Genomic DNA, 26,777 nt, shown 5'->3' with positions numbered 1-26,777 from the left:
AAATGTCAATTTTTGATTAAAAGTCCGTGTCAGTTATAATGTTATATTTATGTGCTAAAGGCCTATCATTTACGATATATAAGATTAACTTTTTAGTGGTTGTTTTCAAAATTGAACAAAATCAACAAGTTATGCGCCCTCCTCCATTGCATCAAGATGTTAATTAAGATGCAGCAAGTTCAAAACAGGAGTATCTTGACAATGACAAGAAGATCATGCTTCATAATTTTGCATTGACAAGTACTTGACATGCTAGCCATTTAAAAAAAAATCATATCCACCAAGTTTCACGACAATCTGACAATCTATACTCAAAACTATATACTCAACATGTTAACAATCTAACGCCTACAACTTCCTCATATCAACTTTAAGTTTATAATTCATTCCAAACTTATTTTCGACTTTTCCCATTTACCAATGTTTAGTACACTGCAGCTTTTTAGTGAAATTGCTAAAACTAAAAAAAATGGCTCCTGTAAAAAGTAATCATTCACATTTCATAGTCAAACTACATGTACCTGCTCTTTTGCGGAACCTAGACGGAGGAACCCAGCGGTAGCTCAGGTAGGGCATTCTTGAAAATCAATGTTTTAGACCCTATAAATGCCCGGTGTGTGTGTGGGGAGCTGGGGATGTGCAAGATCAAAAAGTTTATACCGTGTGTCTAAAGGATTATTTCCCCCACGGAAATCTCAAATCAAACGTCCATCAACTCACCTTCTTACTGGAATCAGTCCTTGGTCTCACTCCAATATCTGTAGTTGCAGACGTCCGACGACGTTTAGGAGCTGGTGGCTGCAAGAAGAATAGAAAAATGTCAATTTTTGATTACGTGTCAGTTATATGTTATGTTTATGTGATTATTCTTATAATTTAACTAAAGGCCTATCATTTACGACATAAGATTAACATTTTAGTGGTTGTTGTCAAAATTGAACAAAATCAACTAAGTTATCACTATATTGCATCAAAATGTTAATTAAGATGCAGCAACTTCAAAACAGGAGTATCTTGACAATGACAAGAAGATCATGCTTCGTAATTTTGCATTGACAAGTACTTGACATGCTAGCCATTTAAAAAAAATCATATCCACCAAGTTTCACGACAATCTGACAATCTATACTCAAAACTATATACTCAACATGTTAAAAATCTAACGCCTACAACTTCCTCATCAACTTTAAGTTTATAATTCATTCCAAACTTATTTTCGACTTTTCCCATTTACCAATGTTTAGTACACTGCAGTTTTTTAGTGAAATTGCTAAAACAGAAAAAAAATGGCTCCTGTAAAAATAAGATATCATTCACATTTCATAGTCAAACTACATACCTGCTCTTTGCGGAACCTAGAAGGAGGAACCCGCGTGTAGCTCTGGTTGGCCTTGTACTTGCAGGGGCCGCTGGGGTAGCGGTTTTCTCACACTCCATATTCGGTGACTTGTAATTGATAATGCATGGCATGCATGTCCAATCCACATCTCCACCATTCCTTACTGCATCGCGGTATTCTTTACGGGTGAGCCCTATATTGGAAAATGAAAGAAAATTTAAGGTTAGCAACTGTTTTACGATTACAAGATTATTTTCCCAGTTAGAGGTGGGGCCAAGCTGCGAGCTCAATTGAGTTAAATGGCCTCTCCTCCATATTTAATAGCTTTTAATAACCGTTGCCCCCCCCCCGCTTTATTTGGTATACATCTTGCAAAAACAAAAATTGTTCCATATCTAAGTTTTTGTTATTTTTCTGAAATATCCATTTGATCATGTTGATCAATATGTAACATTCTTTAAAGTTTATATAAATATAAAAAAACGTTATTGCCTAAGATAAGTATTTTGAGTATAAAACAAATTTAAAATTTGAAGGAAATCATCTTTAAGTAAAGCCTTGTTGTTTTCATATAATTTTAATTGAGTTTGTATTAAATTATACAAGTTTTTGGTTATTTCATGATCCCCTCCAGCTTCATCATAATTTGCACTTCCCTACCAAACACAAAACAAAAATAACAAAAACAGACAAAATGGGATATTCTTATCATTTTGGACAATGCTATAATCAGCCTTCTGGAACGTTAAAATTTTACTGTATTTCCTAAAACTATTTATGAATCATCCAAATCATAAGAAACCTTGTCATTATCTATCACACATCATATCCTATATATACATATCCCAACAGACTCTACATTAGTAGATATGTCTCTAAATATTGAAGAGCTAATCACCTAGTGGAACGTTATATTTACCTTTTAATCAAAATGCTTAAGGATCTTCACAATCTGATATCTTAATCTTATGTAGGCCTACATATAAAACAGTATCATTAGCCCTAATTATAAGAAACGCGACCTTATTCAACACCAACGACCTACATTTGCACAACCATGTGTTCCAATCATGCCTGAGCACTCCCTTTTAAAGGGTTTTTATTCCAGTTGATGGTTGTTTCCACTTGAATAATAATTATATACTGCACCTCACGTGATATCGGCACGTGTTCATCGCGGGCAAGCCTGCAAGCTTGGTAATGCAAACTTTATAGCAAATTCGACCCGCGTGCATCGATTTCATGATTTTGTTATTTGAACTGTTGAAAATGCACCAACTTTCATATAGGCCTACTAGTATCAATCTTTGTCAATATTTAGAGTGTTTCAGTAGCAAAAAGAGCTAAAAAATTCGCACACCACCTTATCAATCAAATTGTCATAACAAGATCAGATTTTGGTTTAGACCACATATTTTGTGCGAGTCGCGCATTACGGCGTTCATTCTATAATCTCGCTAAGAATATCCCATAGTTTTGAGTTCTTGGATAGAATTATACTTATATCACTATTATGTACAATCAGCAACCACTGCCAACATGTAGGCCTGTGCTAAATAATCGAAGTTCTGAAATTGGCGCTTCCTTTACGTATATCTGATATCAAATAATTTTGATTTTTTGAAATTCGCAATGTAATACACATTTTATGGCAAATCATTAAGAATTGATATTTTTGATATTTAACAGTACCTGAAGTAAACTTTATAAATCTGATGATTTATACTTAAAGTGTATGTATAGGTGGGATGAAAAGCCGACGATCAATCGAAAATTTTGACCTTTCGTATTTTGGATTTATCCCAAAAAGACCTACTTTTTTTTGGTGTTTTCGTCGGCTTTTCATCAGATTTATAAAGATTACTTCGAGTACTGTTAAGACGGAGTTTACCGCAATATCACCTGGTCGTCACACAAAAAATAGGTCTTTTGGGGGAAAAAATCCATATCTTCAATATAAAAGGTCAAATCTGCAATTGATCGTCGGCTTTTCCTCCCAGCTATACATACACTTTATATCATTAGATTTATAAAATTTATTTCGAGGACTGTTACCGTATATATCAAAAATTTGAAATAATTTGTCATAAAATTTGTATTATATCGTGAATTTCAAAAATGAAAATTATTTGATATCAGAAAGACATGCTTCGTATTCAGAATGCAATTCGATACGTCTGAGGTGCTCTCATGTCCCACAAAAATAGCCTACTGTCGAAACGCCATAAACGCTCATTCTAGATCCCTTAAATCACTTTATGAAATTCATTCGTTGTTTTATTGTCATATTTCACATTCAAAACATATAAAACACATCAATGGCATGGCATACAATATACAGGCATTAGACTGCGATCACACATAAAAAGAGTATGTAGGCCTACTGTATACGGTTTACAGTATTCGCTATACGACATAAACTGGCCTCAAAAAGAAACTTATAATTTTTCACAAGGTCATATCTTAAAATCCTCTCCATAAAAATGAACAAAAATTGCACACAGGATTACTTCAATTCTCTACTCTAAACACATGTCAGTAACCAAACTACAGCAAAATGCACTGACATGGAACACCTTCCTGGACCAAAATTCACATCCCAACCGATTTCTTTTGTTGGGTTCCAATTATTCGCCTGTACATGATCAAAAATTACACACAGGATAACTTCAATACTCTACTCTAAACACATGTCAGTATAACCAAGCAGTTGTCCAACTGAAACAACAGTAAAATCCACTGACACGGAACAGCTTCCGGGACCACATTCTCAGGCGAATAATTGGAACTCAACAACAGAAATCTGTTGGGATGTGAATTTTGGACCAGAAAGGTGTTCCATGTCAGTGCATTTTGCTGTTGTGTCAGTTGGACAACTGATTGGTTACTGACATGTGTTTAGAGTAGTGTATTGAAGTAATCCTGTGTGCAATTTTTGTTCATTTTTATGGAGAGGATTTTAAGATATGACCTAGTGAAAAGTTTCTTTTGAGGCCAGTTTTATACAATGTAAACTCAGCCTGATCGAATGAGCGATTAGCGAATACCGTATACAGTATCATTCTATGTGATCGCAGCCTAATATAATTATCTTCAAGCAAGGCATGATTATAACAGATCAATATAATGTACCAAAATGCTAGCTATACAATGTAAATAAATAAATAAAGCAATAAAGTACCGGTACACAATATGAATAAGAAAATATCCTACACAGCATGCATGGTATAGCTGATCAATACACATCAAATTAACTTTGCAAACGAAACTTTTTGACTTTGCTATTGCAGGATGAATACCAAATAAATCAGGGGGAAAGATAGGAAATATGGCGGATAGGCCATTAAACTCAAATGAGCTTTCAGCTTGGCCCACCTCTATAACTTGAAAAATAATTGTCTAATTTTGTCTAATCGTATGCTATATGCCTAAAATGTGTTAACGATATAGGCCTAGTTATCAACTATTTGAATAAAGGTGAAATAAATTTAAAGCCTATAGGCGTAATCAAAAAAGAAAATAACAACGAAGATTTGAAATGTAATTAAGTTCTGAAATATATAGCGTGGTTGACTTTGGCGCTTCATTTATACGTTAGGATTTCTCAGCATCGACAGCATGTAGACGAAACGGGCCTGCATTTATATGCATAACATACGGTTATGCCTATTATACCTATCATATATATACCAGTATATAACATTTTTTATTAATATAATGTGAATATCCATATATGTAACATGATCAACGTTAGAAAACAGTGCATGTCTCTTAACAAAATTAAAATAACGCTATATAACTGTTTTGAGTAAATCAGACATTATAAGTATATGCTGCTTTATAGTATAGGCCTACGGTATATATTAAACTTACATCTATATCAATTTGCAAATAAGTTGAAAACATTCTAATACTAATAATCTGAAAATGAAGAGTTGTTAGACGACTTACTTGTAAATGGTATGCATGTCCGATGCTGCCATTTATGACAGCCATCACATTGAAGTCCTTCTTGCTTTTCTCGTACCTCCTTCTTGCAGGCGATGCATGGGTATTTCAATTTCCGTGGAAATTGCATAGCGCTTTCTTGTAAAGTCCTTATTTATTAAAAAATATACTAAAAGTGGTGAATGTCGATACTCAGAATAGTAAACCTTGAACAACGTTCTTGATGAGAGTCTCGAAACGAGATGAACATTTTCTAAAAAGTGCAGGATATATATAGGGCAAAATACAATACAACGTTTAAATTTCCCGCCGATCGCTTTCTTTAAACCGCAGTTACCGCACATTAAACGCTACCGACTTTGAGTTAGCCGCTAAAGCGGCCGAGGGACGGACCAATTATCCCAAGTTGAAGCGCATTAGCCCCAGGCATTATCATAATCGATTTACGCGTGGGTGGTGGTTCGGCAGCGTAGCAGGGCGAGGCAGGGGATTGGCAGACAGGTTATTTGCAAAATGCAGGTATCCGTTTAATAAATTATTCCTATTAATTTATAGGGGATATGATCACCTGATATTGCAAGGAGATATTTCAAGATTAACAAGTGACCCTGGAAACAGTAGTAACTTTCACGATATGATGTCATTGGGCAGTCCTAGGTCGAGTTGGTCCAATCATATTCCATGTCCATTATGGCTATGGGTGTTGTCATTCGCAAAAGTTTTGTTTTTTCTTTTTATTTGAATGCGGTATTATATAGAGAGAATAATTAAATTCGGTACAAAACGGCTGGTAATAAAGACTATGGTGTGAGTTTGAATGCTTGATAGGGTTAAAGTAAGGGCTTTTTCTTGTGTATATTTTTTGTGTATTCATCTTAACTTTGATTATTATATGTTTTGTATGAACGCACCGTCGGGTAGGCGTGTGCCGCTGATGTAAATGTTCGAATAAATAAATAAATAAATAAATTTATATTTCGAATTTAAGACCCTGTGTACGGTAAGGTCATGGGCGTCAATCCCGGGGGACAGGAGGATGTGTGTCACCCCACCTTTCGGCAAAATCTGAGACGAAAAATTACTAATTTGTTGTTATTTACCCAACCTGTGTGTCTAAATAATAGCTAATAATAATGATATAAAATATATTTATAATAAGCTTTTTTATAATGTGAACATGGTCAAAAACAGGATTGTATATTGCTTTCTGAAATACTGACATCAAAATAACTAATATTTCAGAAGCTTTCAGAACTTTGTCAAATTTACAATGGTTTACAGATCTGTAATGTTTAAGATCTGCTTTATCTTTTCATTTTAATGCGCTACTTAAATTATATTAATTATGATAAGGCCGTATAAAATTAATGTTTTGGTTCTCGTCCAGAGGATTTTCACGAATTGATGAGGGAGGGAGGTTTTTTTTTTTTTTTTTTTTTTTTTTTTCAATGTAAAATTAGCATTGTCAGTAGTTTTCGGTCTTCTCCAACAGTGCTCGAGGAAACGATGAGGCCCTTTTTTTTTTTTTCAAATGTGAGATTCTGAGGATAAACCCCTAGAGTACCACAAAAAGACTTGGAAGTGATGCTTGTTCTCTTTATAAACTTATTTATATGTATGAAGATTTCATAAATCATTCCAAAGTCTAAAAAAAATTGAAAAATCTAAAAAAAAAAAAAAAAAATCCGACAAATCCCAGAAATTGAGGAGGGAGGGGACGAGAACCAAAATATTAATTTTACACGGCCTAAAGAGAATAATTAAACTCGGTACTAAACGACTGGTTGATTGACGATTCACGTCTTTCTCTCTTTCATAATTTAAATATAATTATGAAGATTTATAATATTATACACAATTCACAACGAATAGGGAGTATAGCTATGTGTTTATAATGAGTTATGGACGGGTTATGGATTACGGTTTACCCTTTGTAGGATTAGGTTGCGAGGATAATAGTGGGGATGATCACATTGCAAAATGATCCAGCGAGATGAGATAAATGCGCATTCAAGTTTCCCTCGCACAATTCACTGAGCGGATTAAAACAATTCTGATCACATGTTAACGTAATTACTAGGTGAGTCATTGTGACGGCATTCGACAGTTTTTGGGGTTGCTCGTGAAAGAATTAGTTCATCAATAAGTCATGTCATTGGACAGTCCAAGACCGAGTTGGTCCAATCATATTCCATGTCCATTATGGCTGTGGATGTTGGCATTCGCAAATGTCATATTTTATCTTTTGATTTTAGTGCGGTATTTAAATTATATTTATAATAAAGAGAATAATTAAAGAATACTAAACGACTGGCGATAAAGACTATAAAGAATTCACAATGTTGATTGACGATTCACGAAAAAACTTGTAAACGCTTTACAGTAGTGGCCACTTCTTTCTTTCTTTCTTTTCTTTCTTTTCCTTTTTCTTCCTTTCTTCTTTCTTTCTGTCTTTCTTTCATTACAAGTAATATATGATTGACATATATTCAACTTCAAACACACCGACACGTCCTTTTTCGGTATAATTTGGGTAATTATTATCCTGTATGCCGAAATATAAATTGCAATAACTGATATAAATTTCGTTTCCTTTCTTTCTCTTTCTTTTTTTCTGTCGTTTCCTTTTTACTTCCTTTCTCCTTTCTTTCTTCCTTTCTTTCTTACTTTCTTTTTTTCTTTCTTTATCTTTCCTTCCTTGATTCATGTTTTCTTCTCTCTCTCTTTCTTTCTTTCTTTCTTTCTTTCTTTCTTTCTTTCTTTCTTTCTTTCTTTCTTTTTTCCGTTGTTTCCTTTTTTCTTCCTTTCTGTCTTTCTTTATCTTTCCTTCCTTGATTCCTGTTTTATTCTCTCTCTCTCTCTCTATTTCTTTCTTTCTTTCTTTTCTTTTGTTTCCTTTTTTTCTTCCTTTCTTTCTGTCTTTCTTTCATTGCTGATTATATGATTGACATATATTCAACTTCAAACACACCGACACGTCCTTTTTCGGTATAATTAGGGTTATTATTATCATGTATGCCGAAATATAATAATTGCGATAACTGATTATAATTATAGGGGATTAAATTCTCTTATTATGTCAATCATGTGGATTGACAGACAATTTGCAGAGTTGGAAATTGGTGAAGCATTGATAAAAATAAGTTGTTTCATAGTTTTAGTTTCATAGTTTATTTATTCTCATACAAAAATATACAAAATATATAATAACAATAATGACTAGAATAATACAAATATAATAATAATTACTTTTATCTGACTTTCAAACTATAACTATATGAAGGCATAATTTTGAAAAAATCACTTATAGGATTGTAATTTTAAACCCTTTATATATTGCTCTCTGAAACACTGAAACCCTTTCTTTCTTTCTTTCTTTCTTTCTTTTCTTTTGTTTCCTTTTTTTCTTCCTTTCTTTCTGTCTTTCTTTCATTGCTGATTATATGATTGACATATATTCAACTTCAAACACACCGACACGTCCTTTTTCGGTATAATTAGGGTAATTATTATCATGTATGCCGAAATATAATAATTGCGATAACTGATTATAATTATAGGGGATTAAATTCTCTTATTATGTCAATCATGTGGATTGACAGACAATTTGCAGAGTTGGAAATTGGTGAAGCATTGATAAAAATAAGTTGTTTCATAGTTTTAGTTTCATAGTTTATTTATTCTCATACAAAAATATACAAAATATATAATAACAATAATGACTAGAATAATACAAATATAATAATAATTACTTTTATCTGACTTTCAAACTATAACTATATGAAGGCATAATTTTGAAAAAATCACTTATAGGATTGTAATTTTAAACCCTTTATATATTGCTCTCTGAAACACTGAAACCCTTTCTTTCTTTCTTTTCTTTTGTTTCCTTTTTTTCTTCCTTTTTTTCTGTCTTTCTTTCATTGCTGAACAAGTAATATATGATTGACATATATTCAACTTCAAACACACCGACACGTCCTTTTTCGGTATAACTAGGTAATTATTATCCTGTATGCGAAATATAATAATTGCGATAACTGATTATAATTATAGGGATTAAATTCTCTTATTATGTCAATCATGTGGATTGACAGACAATTTGCAGAGTTGGAAATTGGTGAAGCATTGATAAAAATAAGTTGTTTCATAGTTTTAGTTTCATAGTTTATTTATTCTCATACAAAAATATACAAAATATATAATAACAATAATGACTAGAATAATACAAATATAATAATAATTACTTTTATCTGACTTTCAAACTATAACTATATGAAGGCATAATTTTGAAAAAATCACTTATAGGATTGTAATTTTAAACCCTTTATATATTGCTCTCTGAAACACTGAAACCCTTTCTTTCTTTCTTTCTTTCTTTTCTTTTGTTTCCTTTTTTTCTTCCTTTCTTTCTGTCTTTCTTTCATTGCTGAACAAGTAATATATGATTGACATATATTCAACTTCAAACACACCGACACGTCCTTTTTCGGTATAACTAGGGTAATTATTATCCTGTATGCCGAAATATAATAATTGCGATAACTGATTATAATTATATGTCATTAAATTCTCTTTTTATGTCAATCATGTGGATTGACAGACAATTTGCAGAGTTGGAAATTGGTGAAGCATTGATAAAAATAAGTTGTTTCATAGTTTTAGTTTCATAGTTTATTTATTCTCATACAAAAATATACAAAATATAGAATAACAATAATGACTAGAATAATACAAATATAATAATAATTACTTTTATCTGACTTTCAAACTATAACTATATGAAGGCATAATTTTGAAAAAATCACTTATAGGATTGTAATTTTAAACCCTTTATATATTGCTCTCTGAAACACTGAAACCCTTTCTTTCTTTCTTTCTTTCTTTCTTTTCTTTTGTTTCCTTTTTTTCTTCCTTTCTTTCTGTCTTTCTTTCATTGCTGAACAAGTAATATATGATTGACATATATTCAACTTCAAACACACCGACACGTCCTTTTTCGGTATAACTAGGGTAATTATTATCATGTATGCCGAAATATAATAATTGCGATAACTGATTATAATTATAGGGGATTAAATTCTCTTATTATGTCAATCATGTGGATTGACAGACAATTTGCAGAGTTGGAAATTGGTGAAGCATTGATAAAAATAAGTTGTTTCATAGTTTTAGTTTCATAGTTTATTTATTCTCATACAAAAATATACAAAATATATAATAACAATAATGACTAGAATAATACAAATATAATAATAATTACTTTTATCTGACTTTCAAACTATAACTATATGAAGGCATAATTTTGAAAAAATCACTTATAGGATTGTAATTTTAAACCCTTTATATATTGCTCTCTGAAACACTGAAACCCTTTCTTTCTTTCTTTCTTTCTTTTCTTTTGTTTCCTTTTTTTCTTCCTTTCTTTCTGTCTTTCTTTCATTGCTGAACAAGTAATATATGATTGACATATATTCAACTTCAAACACACCGACACGTCCTTTTTCGGTATAACTAGGGTAATTATTATCCTGTATGCGAAATATAATAATTGCGATAACTGATTATAATTATAGGGATTAAATTTCTTATTATGTCAATCATGTGGATTGACAGACAATTTGCAGAGTTGGAAATTGGTGAAGCATTGATAAAAATAAGTTGTTTCATAGTTTTAGTTTCATAGTTTATTTATTCTCATACAAAAATATACAAAATATATAATAACAATAATGACTAGAATAATACAAATATAATAATAATTACTTTTATCTGACTTTCAAACTATAACTATATGAAGGCATAATTTTGAAAAAATCACTTATAGGATTGTAATTTTAAACCCTTTATATATTGCTCTCTGAAACACTGAAACCCCCTTTCTTTCTTTCTTTTCTTTTGTTTCCTTTTTTTCTTCCTTTCTTTCTGTCTTTCTTTCATTGCTGAACAAGTAATATATGATTGACATATATTCAACTTCAAACACACCGACACGTCCTTTTTCGGTATAACTAGGGTAATTATTATCCTGTATGCGAAATATAATAATTGCGATAACTGATTATAATTATAGGGATTAAATTCTCTTATTATGTCAATCATGTGGATTGACAGACAATTTGCAGAGTTGGAAATTGGTGAAGCATTGATAAAAATAAGTTGTTTCATAGTTTTAGTTTCATAGTTTATTTATTCTCATACAAAAATATACAAAATATAGAATAACAATAATGACTAGAATAATACAAATATAATAATAATTACTTTTATCTGACTTTCAAACTATAACTATATGAAGGCATAATTTTGAAAAAATCACTTATAGGATTGTAATTTTAAACCCTTTATATATTGCTCTCTGAAACACTGAAACCCTTTCTTTCTTTCTTTCTTTCTTTCTTTTCTTTTGTTTCCTTTTTTTCTTCCTTTCTTTCTGTCTTTCTTTCATTGCTGAACAAGTAATATATGATTGACATATATTCAACTTCCAACACACCGACACGTCCTTTTGCGGTATAATTAGTGTTATTATTATCATGTATGCCGAAATATAATAATTGCGATAACTGATTATAATTATAGGGGATTAAATTCTCTTATTATGTCAATCATGTGGATTGACAGACAATTTGCAGAGTTGGAAATTGGTGAAGCATTGATAAAAATAAGTTGTTTCATAGTTTTAGTTTCATAGTTTATTTATTCTCATACAAAATATACAAAATATAGAATAACAATAATGACTAGAATAATACAAATATAATAATAATTACTTTTATCTGACTTTCAAACTATAACTATATGAAGGCATAATTTTGAAAAAATCACTTATAGGATTGTAATTTTAAACCCTTTATATATTGCTCTCTGAAACACTGAAACCCTTTCTTTCTTTCTTTCTTTCTTTCTTTTCTTTTGTTTCCTTTTTTTCTTCCTTTCTTTCTGTCTTTCTTTCATTGCTGAACAAGTAATATATGATTGACATATATTCAACTTCAAACACACCGACACGTCCTTTTTCGGTATAACTAGGGTAATTATTATCCTGGATGCCGAAATATAATAATTGCGATAACTGATTATAATTATAGGGGATTAAATTCTCTTATTATGTCAATCATGTGGATTGACAGACAATTTGCAGAGTTGGAAATTGGTGAAGCATTGATAAAAATAAGTTGTTTCATAGTTTTAGTTTCATAGTTTATTTATTCTCATACAAAAATATACAAAATATAGAATAACAATAATGACTAGAATACTTTTATCTGACTTTCAAACTATAACTATATGAAGGCATAATTTTGAAAAAATCACTTATAGGATTGTAATTTTAAACCCTTTATATATTGCTCTCTGAAACACTGAAACCCTTTCTTTCTTTCTTTCTTTCTTTCTTTTTTCTTTCTTTCTTTCTTTCTTTTCTTTCTTTTCTTTTGTTTCCTTTTTTTCTTCCTTTCTTTCTGTCTTTCTTTCATTGCTGAACAAGTAATATATGATTGACATATATTCAACTTCAAACACACCGACACGTCCTTTTTCGGTATAATTAGGGTAATTATTATCATGTATGCCGAAATATAATAATTGCGATAACTGATTATAATTATAGGGGATTAAATTCTCTTATTATGTCAATCATGTGGATTGACAGACAATTTGCAGAGTTGGAAATTGGTGAAGCTTTGATAAAAATAAGTTGTTTCATAGTTTTAGTTTCATAGTTTATTTATTCTCATACAATTTGGAACATCGTGCACATAGCTATAGGCCTATTAAACTTACATATATGCATATCATTGCATGATGGGGGGGGGGCGTATATGCTATACACATCATGAACCATTGCTATTATATGGAGTATTGTTGCTGTATTTACGAATTTCAGATTTTGTTTGATTCTTCAAGATGTAAGTTGCGGTAAACGGATCTCTTTAATATTATAAACCTACATCGTTTAAACATGTTAAGAAAGCAAACACAAAATGCTTGGTGGGTTTTTTTTTTCAGGAAACGCCATGTCGGGTTATATAATGGGTATAAAACGTTTTACATTAGCTATGGACGGCAAACGGGTCTCTTATATAGATAGGCATACTTATTATTTATACAGGCCTACATCTTTTAAACATGTACAGAAGTTTACCCCGCAGCAAACACAAAATGTTTTACTTGAAGCGTTTAAATATTTGGTATTATAAAACGCTTTACATTCAGAACATTTTTGAAAACGTGCTACATAACAGAATGTTATTTAAGACTGATGGGGGTCTTTTAGTGTCAAGCAAAATTTTAAATATTTGGACAAACTCAAATAAAATAGAAATCCTTGATTCTTTTAGCATGGAAATGGTTTAGGGGGACATTTAAAAAAGGATGTTTAAAAAGTTGCATTTGGCCTGTTGGCATGTAACGGACAAAACAAATTTTAGTCGAAAATGACCAAGAATTACAATTTTCATTTTTGAAAAAGAGCAAAGTTTGGTCGAATGACACAAATAAATAAGATGTGATATTATTTTCAATTTTTTTTCTTCAGATAGGGGCATGCTTTAGTAGTCCTTGCAAATGAAGAAAGAGCTTGTCACTCTTTTAAAATAGCCTTTAATTTTAAGTAGAAAAGACACATTTCGATTAAAAGTATTATGTTTAAATAACCGTAATGAAATAATTATTGAATATATTTCTATTGATGAAAAGATTAAGTGACTTCTTAAATTTGAGTCTCAGTTTTAAATGGTACAAACAAGCTATATTATACATACAGGCCGTTTAAGCATGTTAAACAGATTAGACAGATTGCAGTGCTATTCAAATACAGATAGAGGGCAAAAACTGGGTTGACTATACTTCCAAGAATGTTTTCCCAACTCCCTCCCCCCCCCCCATGTCAAAAAGAAATATAGCATGTAACGCACACTTTCATGCAGTATTGAACACACATGGGCATATTCGAAGATCGTTCTCATTGACCTTGGGTTGTTTATTTGTTCTCTCTACATCCACTCCGCACACACACACCCCCCACACGTACATACACCCCACCTCACCCCCCCATACACAACACACATCTTCACGAACACACCCCGAAGAATCGAAGCGGAAATGGAAAATGTTACTTTTATGCGCATAAACCAATTTGAGTTTCCTTTCTCGGTATTTGACGGCATACTACTCCTATTTTCGCACATTTGACTCACAACTCCCTCTCCGGAGCGTAAACTTTTAAGCATGTGATTGCCGAAAGAGTTGACACTCGGCATGTGCCCGGGCATGTGGCATTTCATGGTCTTAAAGACCGGGTTTTTTTTTTTTTTCAAATAAGCGATTCCTCTAAATTAATTTTCTGAAATAAAGACAAAATCAGTTTCATCCAAAGTTGTTAAAATAACAAATGACATGATGACACGGACAGCAATGGTAGGCTATTTGTAATTTCGCCAATTTAAACAATACTTTACTATTTTTGGTAACAGTAAAGGACAACTTCGTAAAACCACCAAAAGACCTAAGTTGTAGATTTTGCCCTCAAGAGAACTCATTTTTAATTTTTCCCTCGAACGGGTCCCAGTCACTGAAATAACCAATTTTTAGGATATTACTTAAAAGGAACCAAAATGTTTTAGCATCTGCCCGCGAAAGTCCCTCATTTTGTTAACATTTTCCATGAATGATTTCTATTCGTGTAATTTTTGCCCCTTAAAAAGACCCACATGTTGACTTGCGACCGCACATGCATGTAAACTCCCGGTCAGCAGGGCCGGGGACTTGACATGAATCACTAAATCACTGAAATTACGATTCAAGAACAAAATGTACTTTAGGTCTATAGACAATAGGTGCCCTATTGCATGAAGGTTTAAGTTAATAGGGAAATCGTTAAAGGTTTAGTAGATTAGGTCATCAGGCACTCTTAAATAAATAAATACATAATAAGCATGTCAATATTAATAGCGAAGTTTAAATCAAACACAAGGGAAATACATTGCCAAAAAAATATATATTTCTAGGTATATTTCTAGGTATACTGAAATCATTTTTATTTCATGTCAAAATTTGTTATAGTTACAATTGTTTATCAATTCCAATAAATGGAAGCGGAGGGGACGCTAAACATGTTTTTTTTTTAAAAACAAATAGGCCTACACATTAACTTTCAAAAAGACATAGGCTTATTAAAGTGCTGTGCTTTTGATATTGGGCTGTGACCGTCATTGTTTCAAAATAAAGAAAATAATAAGTAATAATTCAAAGTTACCTCCTGATAATAAATTTATAGTGAAGGGTATAAAAGACATCAAGGGAAAGGAAGACATTGAAAGAGAAAACTATATAGAAAGAAATGAAAATAAAGACGGAAAGGAATAAAAATGAACATAAAATAGAAATACTACGTGTAATATTCCAAAAAGGTGATCAGAAAAAAAAAAAAAACAGGGAGGGGGATATGAAAATGAAAAGAGAAGGTAGCAAAATAGAATAGACATATAGCGAGATTTAGGCCTATGCCCCCAAAATATATTGATATAGAGGCGGTATTGGTATAATTTGGACATGAATTTCGACATAAACAAAATGAGCCGTCCGGTGTACCAAAAATTACAAATAATTGTCATCATAAAATCAGCTATAAAAGGTCAATATCCTAAATGAATTGAGTAGTAAATAAAATAAAGGATAATACTTGGATGTGCCAGAAAATGGACCGCTTTTTGTAACTCAGACTGGAAAATCGGCGGAAAACCAGGTCAAACTTACGTTTTTTAATATCAGTTAGTTGTGGGAAATGGTTGTTGAATTCTGCAAACATGCGGCACAAAATTAGATTTTCGTGGTAAAAAATAGCGTAAAAGCACTAGGAGAGATTCACGGCGAGAAATTGAGTTTTTAATAAGCCTACAATGATCCCCTGACGGAATTTTTATGATTGGTCGCACTGCGTTGGCATTGATCGAGTGCACAGCTATGCGACGCTTACTGCAACGCTTACACGGTGAGTCAATTGGGGCGTAACTGGTAGTGGTATGTACGTGTATTGGGGCGAACTGGTAGTGGTATGTAACGTGCATTGGGTGAACTTTTTTGGGGCGAATAGATTTCTGGGTGAGACGTCTCGCATTCCCATGCACCATCCATGACCATGAATGCATGACTATAATGAAAGACAAAGATAAAGAGAATTTATCGCGTCTGACGTCATCTGTCAATCAAACTCGAGCACGGTTTGTTAACAAGTAAGTGTCGTGATGATGACTTGTGTCTTGCTGAATGCGGATTTAGGTATGCTTGAATTCAAATTTGCCATCAAACTGCATCATTTTATATTCTGTCGGTCCGTGCCACGTCACTTCCGGTTGATGATGCGACTCACGGTCGAGTGAAAACATTCGATTTTTGTTGATGATTTCTGTCATTGGTAGGCATGTTCACAAAATTTTCAAGTAGGATATTTCACATTGAAATTATTTTGTTTAAAAAGGTGATTATTTAACTTAAAAAATGAGGGGTCAACCATGTCTGTAGGTCAAAAATTAGCGAAGTTATGGATCAAATGTCTGTTTTTAAAAAACTGCACTTTTCTGCGCCCATCATTGACAATGCCTTACACTGACTTACTGTACAAAAAAAGCATGTAATGCATCAGTTTTTACCACGATGATCCATTTTACACAAAGGCAATTTTATTTTATGAAATCTAACTTTCACTGAATGCTGACTTCTGTATCAAGGATACATTACCAGCACTTTTTAGACTACGTCGTCAAGTTTCTGGTGTCCAAATTTCAAATTTTTGTATTTCCCTATGGGGATTACACAGTTAAGCCATTGACTGTGAGCTACTGTGGACACAACTTTTTGGATTGAATGTCACCCTCTATAATAAGCAATGTGGACATGTCTATCATTGGTGTTATGTAAATTTCGATCGCAAATAGTCAGTGGAATCAAACAACCGTTTCTAAGTCTTCAGAGTGGAAGAAACTTACTTGATTTACCGTTTATATACTGACAAACTTAAAATTCAATTCAATGGTCGAGTGTCGTTTTTTCCGAAATTGAGGGTCACTCCAGCAACATCGCTATGTAGCCTCCTTCACAGCCGGTTTCTGTTGTTCACAACAAACCGTGAGCCACATGCAGTTTGGGCCCGAGACTAGAGATAGCCAGGATGTCTGACCGACAGAATATCAAATTAAAGCCATTGAGTAAAGAAAGCCAAAACTGAAAACATTTTTGTCATAGCACTTTCCGTAACAAAGTTACATCTTGTCAAAGATTGACTTTCATCAAAAAGATTCTGCTAGCAAAATTCCCCAAAAGCGGCATTTAGATCTTAGTCTCATGGCGATAGCAGCTTTTTTAATGGAACTGCTATCAAATTCCATGTGCGACTTGATTATCACCATAAAAATCATATATTTGGGTCAAGTGAAGTATAGAAAACATATTTATGTAGGTTTCCTTCACTGGCCTATTCTCTAAAAAAAAAAATTCAAATTTCTATGTAAATATGCATTGTGTTTGGGCCCGGTCTCGGCGAATTTCGCTGACTAGCAAATGTGTTAACTAAGGTTTGCCTGGGATACCTAGATTTATAACCGGGCGCCTTATTGTTAATTTTGCACCTTTCGACATGCAAACCATCTCAAAAGTTAGGTCTTTATAGTAGGAAACTTTCATAACCGAAGGCACCATGTCCACAATGCCTAGAAAAGCTGCTTTTTGCCTTGTAAAAGTACGAACTTTTTCGCCATTTGCAGCTATTCCTTTTCTCCGATCAGCACCAGATAGATCGGTCTTCCTTTTACGCGCTGATTATTAAACCTGTGTAAACCAATCAAGGATCGTAATTGACAGTGACATCCAGGGGTAGCGTTAACCCCCGATCTAAATTTAAAAAATAGTAATTTTTCACCCTCCATATATTGGGAATGTGCAAGCTCGGGGGTGAACTCTGACCCTCTACTTTTGGACCTTACTCTTACCCTGACTACACTGCAAAATATTTTTCACCCGAGATTTAATTTTCACCCCATGTATTTGGATTTTCTGCAAGCTCGGGAGTGAAAAACATGGAAAAACAACCCCCGACTTTCGGGCCTTAATGCTACCCCTGGTGACATCAGACGCGATAAATTCTTTTTATCTCTGACTGTCTTTAATTATAGCCTGCAAGGCTGCATAGAGCTGTATAAAGCTCTATGTACTGGACCAATCTATGATTGATACACATGGATAGCAGTGGGTGGGCAGGGGCTGTGCAATAATTATGAGCACTGGGGGAGGGTAACTGTTATTTTCATGAGGGTTTTATTTTCGCGAATTTCGCCAGTAGTAGGTGTGACAGCGCGAAAATGACAACATGCGAAAATTTACGAAATTAAGAACTTGAAGCGCAATTTCCTAAAAAATCAAAATCAATTGTTTTATTGTTTCCGTGGTCGGGGACTCGGGCACGCGATGTGATATGAGTGATCGGCAATTGCGTAGACTAGTCTAAACAGACATGACAGAGACTGTTCTAAGCGCCGACGACCAATGCATACATGTACATATGATATGTACATGGTCAACCGTCTTGTTGTTGTCAAGACTGTTACTTGAGAACTCCAGCTAAGACTTTTAATACTTTACAATTGACATGAAAGTTATTTCGATGAGTCAACTGTATCTTTTGAATAAAGACTGCCCATTTTGAACAGTCCAAAATTTTGTTGAAGTAACATTTTAGCAAGTTTTTTTATGCGATCGCCCATCGTGATCGGCTTTGTTTACTTCTGAACTTCCATTGCTTTACACGGTTGGGAATATGCTTCAGGGAATCTGACCAGATTTCAAATACAAGCAGCAACGGTTTCTAGTCTTAAATGTGAGCTCATCGGTAAGCAAATTTGTGGCTAGACTTCTCGACCAGCAAGGCCGTTGATCGGCCTCAGCGACAGTGTGATTGTTTGGTGTTCAGGGGTCGATTTAGCCACTGGCTCGCTGGCCCTGGCCAGTAGTTGTCTTGTCGGGCCAGGAGATTTTCTGTCTGGATGGGCCCAGTGGGCCAGTTGGGATTTTGGCATAATTATGAATTTATGACATGTTACCGTACAAATATTAGAAGCACAATATATGAAGTTGAATCTAGGCCATGTTGTTGTGGTAAACAATGCACACTTACGATTCCAATAAGATCTATCGTATTTCGCCTCAAGCGTTACATTTTCCCAAGGGGGGGCGTTTATTCAAGGTCAATTTTAGAACGATAATTCCCGTTAAAATCATTCTAGATAAACTAAAAACACATGCTAAAATGACTATGAACTAGAAACACTAGAGACATTGCGATTTCCAAACGTAGACATCGGACGTACGTTGATCTATTCAAAACCACTCTCCTGTATCGAAGCGAGGTCACATATAATTAGCCAGTTTTGAAAATTTTGAAATGAACGTAGATACATCGTTGAAAATGCACAAAATTTGTCCATTTCACATTATGTTAAAGACAGTCAAGGATAATGAACATACGAATGAAAGTCTAATTATTATTATGATCCCTTTTGTTTGTAACAAATCATTATAATAAAGCTACAGCGATGTGTTAAAAGGTGACTAAATTTAAACGTGGTATCCATACGCAGAGATTGTTCATTGAAATGTGTGTGATACTTTGCATTTAAAAAATGACATTGCGATTTCTCATTTTGGACTCAACGTAGCATTAAAACGTACGTTCCACGTTGAAATATGCTGATTTTACCTCATGTCTAGGTAAAGGAAACGTAGAGAACGAGTGTTTCCCTACGAATGTTATAATCAAAATATCATGTGTTTTTACCGCATGAACGTTGTAGTGCGGGCGATATTGTCAAAATTGTATTCATCTATTGCTATGGTAGTTGATCCGATTAACTACGTTACTTCGCCAGCGTATACGCTGGCGAAGTTACCTAATAATCGGATTAACTACCATAACAATAGGTACAAACAATTTTTGATTATATCGCTGCACTACTACGCTCATGCTTGGTACCTCTGCATTGAACCATAGATGTCAAAGAAATGCTAATCACTTGCACCTGTAAGATTAGTCTCTTTGAAAAGAGCGGTATTGTATTCAATCTATTATATGATTGAAGACAGGTGATGAGTGCAACCTGCTTGTAGTGCAGCGCGGTATATTCAAAATTGTTTGTACCGATTGCTATGGTAGTTAATCCGATTAATTACGTAACTTCGCCAGCGTATAGCTACGTAAAACCGTACGTATTAACGTACGGTCTACGTCTACGTTTGGAAAATCGCAATGTCTCTACTAACTTCTGGCTCACTTCCGGGTTTCTGATCCAGATTTTCGCCAATTATTGACGCTATTATCGACCATGTATCGAACATGGTAAGCTTATTACACAAGATAGCATGGAAATATCGGCATTTTTGAAACATCTTGGTTGAAAAAAGTGGTGGGGGCGTTTATTTGAGGGGGCGACTATTTGACGAAATACGGTACATGCTCTGGACTGGAGTAATGTTAAATTCAGTCTCCCAACACTTTTTCATCACCTCAAACACATCCAGATGATGGTGGTCAATGTCACCTTAATGCGGCAACAGCAATATCGTTCGTTTTCCATCCTGTCCACCCTTGTTGTTAGACCTTGTTCCATACAGAGTTTCAGTTTCGTTAGTTCAGCCATGCTTACCGGTTTGTCGCTTTGCTATATTGACACACTTGCTGGAGCATTGTTAGTACATGTAATGTATGTCCCGAAGTAGTTGTAGTAACTACAAATTTCGAACGTTTAAGGACATGTCGGAGCCGTGAGTTATTGGAACTATTCCCGAAGTATCATCTTGTGATGCTGACTTGGACTCTTTTTGCAATGCAACACCATGTAGACTATTTATGTCCTTCCCTTGGTTTATTTTTGTGTGTACATGTAGTATCTCTAACCAGTTATCTGCCCTCGTTTGCAATTATTTATGACAAAATAATAATATTGGCGTTTCTAGATACATTGTAGGATGATCTTGAATTGTGTATGTGAATATAATGGGGTAAGGGGATTGCGGCATTTGGTGATATAGCGAGAATCAGAACCTGGCATTTTCCTAGGTAGAATGGAATTCCATTAGACATTACTACTCTATAATAATAGAACATTATATGATTTGTTGTATCATAGTATAAGTTGACTATAACTTTGTCGTTTACTGACATCAAAGCCTAGCTATATTGCTAGCTAGCTGTCCAAGGTTCACCCTTGGCTCCCAGGTTGAAACTAAAATACTTGATAATTCCAGTTCGATAAATGCATGCATGCATGATGTGCCAAACAATACCAATGCATTACAAATGCATGCTGTCGCATATCACGCTCAATCTAAGCTGAAGACGCCAAATAATACTGTGTGTCATATAGTGCGCCTCTAACTCCGCGTCTTAAGTTTTGAGCCTTTTATATTTTGCCTATCATAAGCCAAACAAACTTAAGTGTATGGTAATAATATAATTCAGCATCAAATTTAAGTGGTTACGTAATTCGCTTGGTTACCGGATCACGCTATTTTGGTATGCCTGCGAGAGTGCGAGTGCCATATACTTTGTGTGGTGATTGTTTTGATTGTGGTTCACCACTCAAGCGCGTGATCCCATTTACATAGTAACATACGTAACTTTGATACTGAATAATAATCCTGACCTGATGTAAAGCAGTGATATGTTTCTCATCTTCATCTTCTTTTATTTGAAAGATGACAAATTGCACATTTATGAATTTCCAACTTCAACATTATCTAATTATTTAATCTTTCTCTTACTCCAGGAGATAGCTGAGAATGTGTACACAAGTTATGGAGTAGTGAATGAAATCAGGGATTCTGCTACAAGACAGAGGCTAGCTGTGTTGCCCTATGAACTCAAATGCAAGGAACCATCATCAGAAGCAATCCAATTTGGTAAGCAGGTAGTGATCTATACAATGTTTATCAGAGGAGACATGCAGAGTAGAAACTGTGATCTCTGGAGAAACATTTCTTGTCACTTTCAAAAAGTATACATGGACTACTTGGAGCGCAAACCTGTTAACTCCAAAGAACAGTTTACTTTTTTGTGCTGCAAGTAGCCTCAGTTGTTCACAGATTTGTACAGATTTTTAAGTAGCCCACATAAAAGCACACTTGTGTTCATTGTGATCCTTACCCTGTGAAAATTTATATTCATGTTCATGTAGATAATGTACAATAGGATAAGCGACAATTTAGCGCAACTGAAGTCAGTCACATACTCAATGTGCAAACAAACATGTGGTGGTATGTCTTGTGGAAGAGGTGATTCATATTTTGTTGTTCTGTGAAAAAAAATCTGACTGACGAAATTTCCATTAGTATCATAATTCATATTGTGAAAAACCAAGTAGCTGAGGTGTTTTTTTTCCCTGATGCTCTCATGTTGACATTAGCTAAATAAGCTAGGTATTTTTGCCAGAAAGGGTCCAAATTCATGGCAGTGGATGTGCGCCATCTTCAAAAAATTTGGTGTACTGAAAATGCCCAGCAACTGCCAATCAGATATGGGGTAAGTCTATTTCACTGTGAAGCAGTACGCACAATGTTGTCATGAACACGTACATAAATTTTAGGCTAAGCGTTACTATGTGTCTCACTGCCTAGCAACTGTCAATCAGACTGCCGTGAATCGACTTTAATACAGGGATTGAATACGAGTGTCACTGCCCTGATTAAATCTGCAGTAAAAGTCTGCCAATCCATCTTGAAAGCATGTCGTAAATTTGATCGTTATTGTTCTCATAATTCACAGTTTCAGACTTTGCACGGAAGACAGGGGACTACTCCACTCTCTCTGCTGTTGATCTGCGTGTGTTAGCATTAGCCTATCAGATCACAAAAGAACAACTCGGTGATGAAGCATTCAAACAAAAGGAAGACAAACAGGTAGGTATCTTTTGTGAAAAAGAGTAGAGCCCAGTTGATTATTAAGACTTTTTTGCCAGACTAGTGCACTTAAGGTGGTACTATACCCCCTGTGACTAATTTTGCATTTTTCTCACAAAATAACTACATACTGGTTACAGACAGAAGTTATGTATTATAGGGGCAAGGAATTCAATTACTTCACTGAAAATTTCAGTGATTCAAGACAAGTGGTTCATTATATATGTTAAGAAATGAGGTACATTGTAGCGGTACCTCTTTTCTTATCCAAAGATAGACCTGTTTTAACTTATTTTGTGCATAATTTGAAACTATTTTTGTCATTTCTATTTTAGCATGTGTCTGGCAATGATGAGAAGCCATTTGGAAAAGCTACAAATGTTGTTGGCTTTGTTTACCCAAAGGTGAGTAATGCAAGCAGAATGGGCAGTTGAACTCCATACACCCCCTATAAAAGACATGATCTTAATCTTTTACACAGGGATTATGTATTTTAAATTGAGTTACCTGAATGGATGACTCCATTTGAAGTGCTATACCCCCTGTGTGAAAGATTAAGGTCATGTCTTCCAGAGGGTGTGTGTGGATCTCAAACGGAATATCTCATTGATTTCATCGAGACAATAGGCACATTATTGTTATGTCGGTAGATAAGCCCAGTCATTTTTGGTAGTGGGAATACAGATAAAAATTAGAAATTTGCCTGAATGGCACAGAAAAAAGTGTTTTGGGCCCAATTTTTTTTCTTTTGATATTTGTTTTTTACTTTTGCATATATACCATCATATTGCCACACAATGTCTTGAACACCAAATGTTCAGGGCACCAATATTTCAAAAAGATCTTGACCTAAATTTGTGTGACTGAGCAACCAAGACACCTGTTGGGATGACCCTGAATAGATGGGAATAAATAATTTAATCATTTAATATTTAATTTTTGTATAAATTTTTTCTGGTTGAAGTAAAATATACCCCAATTAGTCCAAATGGTTGTTGTGTATGATGGCATGCTATACAATAATTGGACCTATGGCTTTTTGAGAAGTTGTAATCCCTGGTTATATGTTGGAAAGTAAAAAAACAGGGTTTTCTGCCGGTTTTCTGCCTTTTCACAGGAAATTGTTTATATAAGTTGCGCTTTAAAAATGTTAGTGTCAAGACTACGGTCAGCCGATCACCTGGCCGGCAGTGTGCTAGTGCCTACTGCGTACGAACCGTGATCCTGTGGCTGCTGTCAATTAACAAGCTACAGTGATCTGTTTATTTCTATATCATCTAGTCTCTGATCGTGCAAGAGAGTCTTGTTCAAGTTGTAGCTTATTGGGTTACTGGGGCAGTAACATTCAGTACATGGTGGATACGTGCTTGAATCAAGACTATAAAAATGTATATTTACAAAAACCAGTATTTTAGTAGGCAGGATAAAGAGCAATACAATTGAAACAAACAAGTTATTTTATCTTTAAGATTAAAGACTAATGCACCTGTCAATGTTTTCTTACCTATACAGGCCCAATCCAAAGGGAGTCCCAAAGAGGAGGTAACTACTGAAGAACATAAAGTTGATGAAGAGCTTACAGAAAGGTTAAACCAGCTCAACACAAGCGATTCAACATCAGCAACAACATCTGCTGATGGTAACATTGAACTCACATTGAGTAGACTTGATGATCAGACCAGTGATCAGCAGGATGTTCAAACAAAATCCTCCGCACAAGCGACAAACTCAAGTTTAGGTGAAAGCGGTGAACAAGTTAATTCTTCAATATTAAGAACTTCTGATGATCAAAAGGAAGGTGTCAATGATGAAAACTTGAGACCAAGTGATCAAGATGAGCTTGAGGAGAAGGGTGACCTTGAAGAAACAGAGGAAGATGAAGAACAGGAGGAGGAGGAGGATGATGATGATGATGAGGGATGGATTACTCCTAGCAACTTGGAAGAAGCTCACAAAGGCATGGGAGGTCTTGATGAGGAAGCAGCTGATATCGTTGTGGGTTGTATGACTACCGATTTTGCCATGCAGGTAATTTGCATACATTTGAGAGGTTGTGATTTGACAAAATGTCTTGTGGCTTAATGCATTGACAATCCTTTGATATCTGATTAGAGGAGGCTTAAAGGCATTCCTACAATACACTATGATTGGGAAATTTGATCAATATAACCCAATTTTAAAGGCAAAGTCCCCATTGCCACACACACAAAATGGTAATTTTAAAACTGCAGCCAACAAGCTAATAGTTGAGACTTAGGACTGATATTTGATTTTCTTACAGGAAACATTCATATTGTCCCACTGCATTAATTTTATTCCCAAGTCTCGATGTTATGAATGTTAAATAATAGGATGAAAACACCAGATATTTGCACACAATTCCAATGCAAAGCATGATCAACTGTACCACATGTGTACAAAAGCCAGACACACAAGGTCAGAAACCCCATTGGGTTGTGGGAATGTCTTTAAACATCCTCTGATATCTGATTATGGCAGAGTTCAAAAGAATGTCAAATAGGATGTTATGCGACGAAAAAAAACCCCTGTTCTACGGGCGGACGTACCTTTCAAGTAGGGTTTGTTTTTTTAAATGCCCAAAAAATTCCCAAAATCTGTAAATATTTTGCAATTTGGGAAAATCCCCCTCTCCCAAAAAAAGTTTTGTTCATAAAATTTTCGAAATTTGGCATGACTTTCATTTGTACAGGAAAAATTTGTTTCCCAATTTGTTCAAAATCTGGGTTGGCTGGGCCCGTAGAACAGGGTTTTCTTTTTTCGTCGCCTTATATACTGATGAACGTGGTCAAATTGGCTGAATTTAGTTTATAAGAGATATTTCATGATTTTTTATATTTGATGAACTTTCTATAATTTTTTTCAGTTCAGTTCAGTTCAGTTCAGTTCAGTTTTATTTCATCAAATTCCATCCATTCAATAATTACAATATAAAAAAGCTTTTACAAACATCGTATAATATGGTGAAAATGATGAGGATGCCACTGAACGCAGAGCGTGTTGTTGTGGCACCCTTTACAAAGTTAGTATATTAAATAATTATGATAAACAAAATTTTAGAATAATAATAAATACAATAGCAAGACATATGCCTTGTGGGTTAGGTATATTAAACTTATTATCACAAGAGCTAAGCTTTCAGTAATAAATCAATGAGTAATGATGGTGAAAATAACAACCAAACCTACACAGTAGGTGTAAAGGGGTTGTAAAATCCCAATATAATATAAAACAGTTCAGGCATGGCATAAGTATTACGGTACACTCAGAGAAACATCTACATAACACTACGTAAGTATAGAACCTCACAACAATTAAGCAAAATTCACCTCAGAACCATGTAATAATCACCAAAATTATGTAAAATTTTTATTAATTTTACCCAAATTAATTAAAATTTTACACAATTCGGCAAACATTACACAGCTCTGAGGCAAATTTCACTTAATTACTATGAGGCTCCACACCCACACAATGTTTTGTAAATATTTCTCTGAGTGTACAATAATAACAAAAGTGTATTTAGCCC

General features: G+C 34.2%; 1 protein-coding gene across 1 annotated transcript in view; it reads left to right on the top strand.

The window, feature by feature from the left end:
* LOC140135692 (RNA-binding protein NOB1-like) overlaps positions 1 to 26,777 on the top strand; it is a 57,228-nt gene that overhangs the window by 13,235 nt on the left and 17,216 nt on the right. The window contains exons 2-5 of the mRNA XM_072157281.1: positions 22,102 to 22,234; positions 23,097 to 23,230; positions 23,566 to 23,634; positions 24,743 to 25,258. Coding sequence (XP_072013382.1) covers positions 22,102 to 22,234; positions 23,097 to 23,230; positions 23,566 to 23,634; positions 24,743 to 25,258 — 852 coding nt within the window. The remainder of the gene's footprint in view (positions 1 to 22,101; positions 22,235 to 23,096; positions 23,231 to 23,565; positions 23,635 to 24,742; positions 25,259 to 26,777) is intronic.

Source organism: Amphiura filiformis, chromosome 16 (assembly GCF_039555335.1).
Source record: "Amphiura filiformis chromosome 16, Afil_fr2py, whole genome shotgun sequence".
NCBI classification, from domain to species: Eukaryota; Metazoa; Echinodermata; class Ophiuroidea; order Amphilepidida; family Amphiuridae; genus Amphiura; species Amphiura filiformis.
Note: the sequence above shows the minus strand (reverse complement) of the source record. Positions and strands in the feature narration are given on the sequence as shown.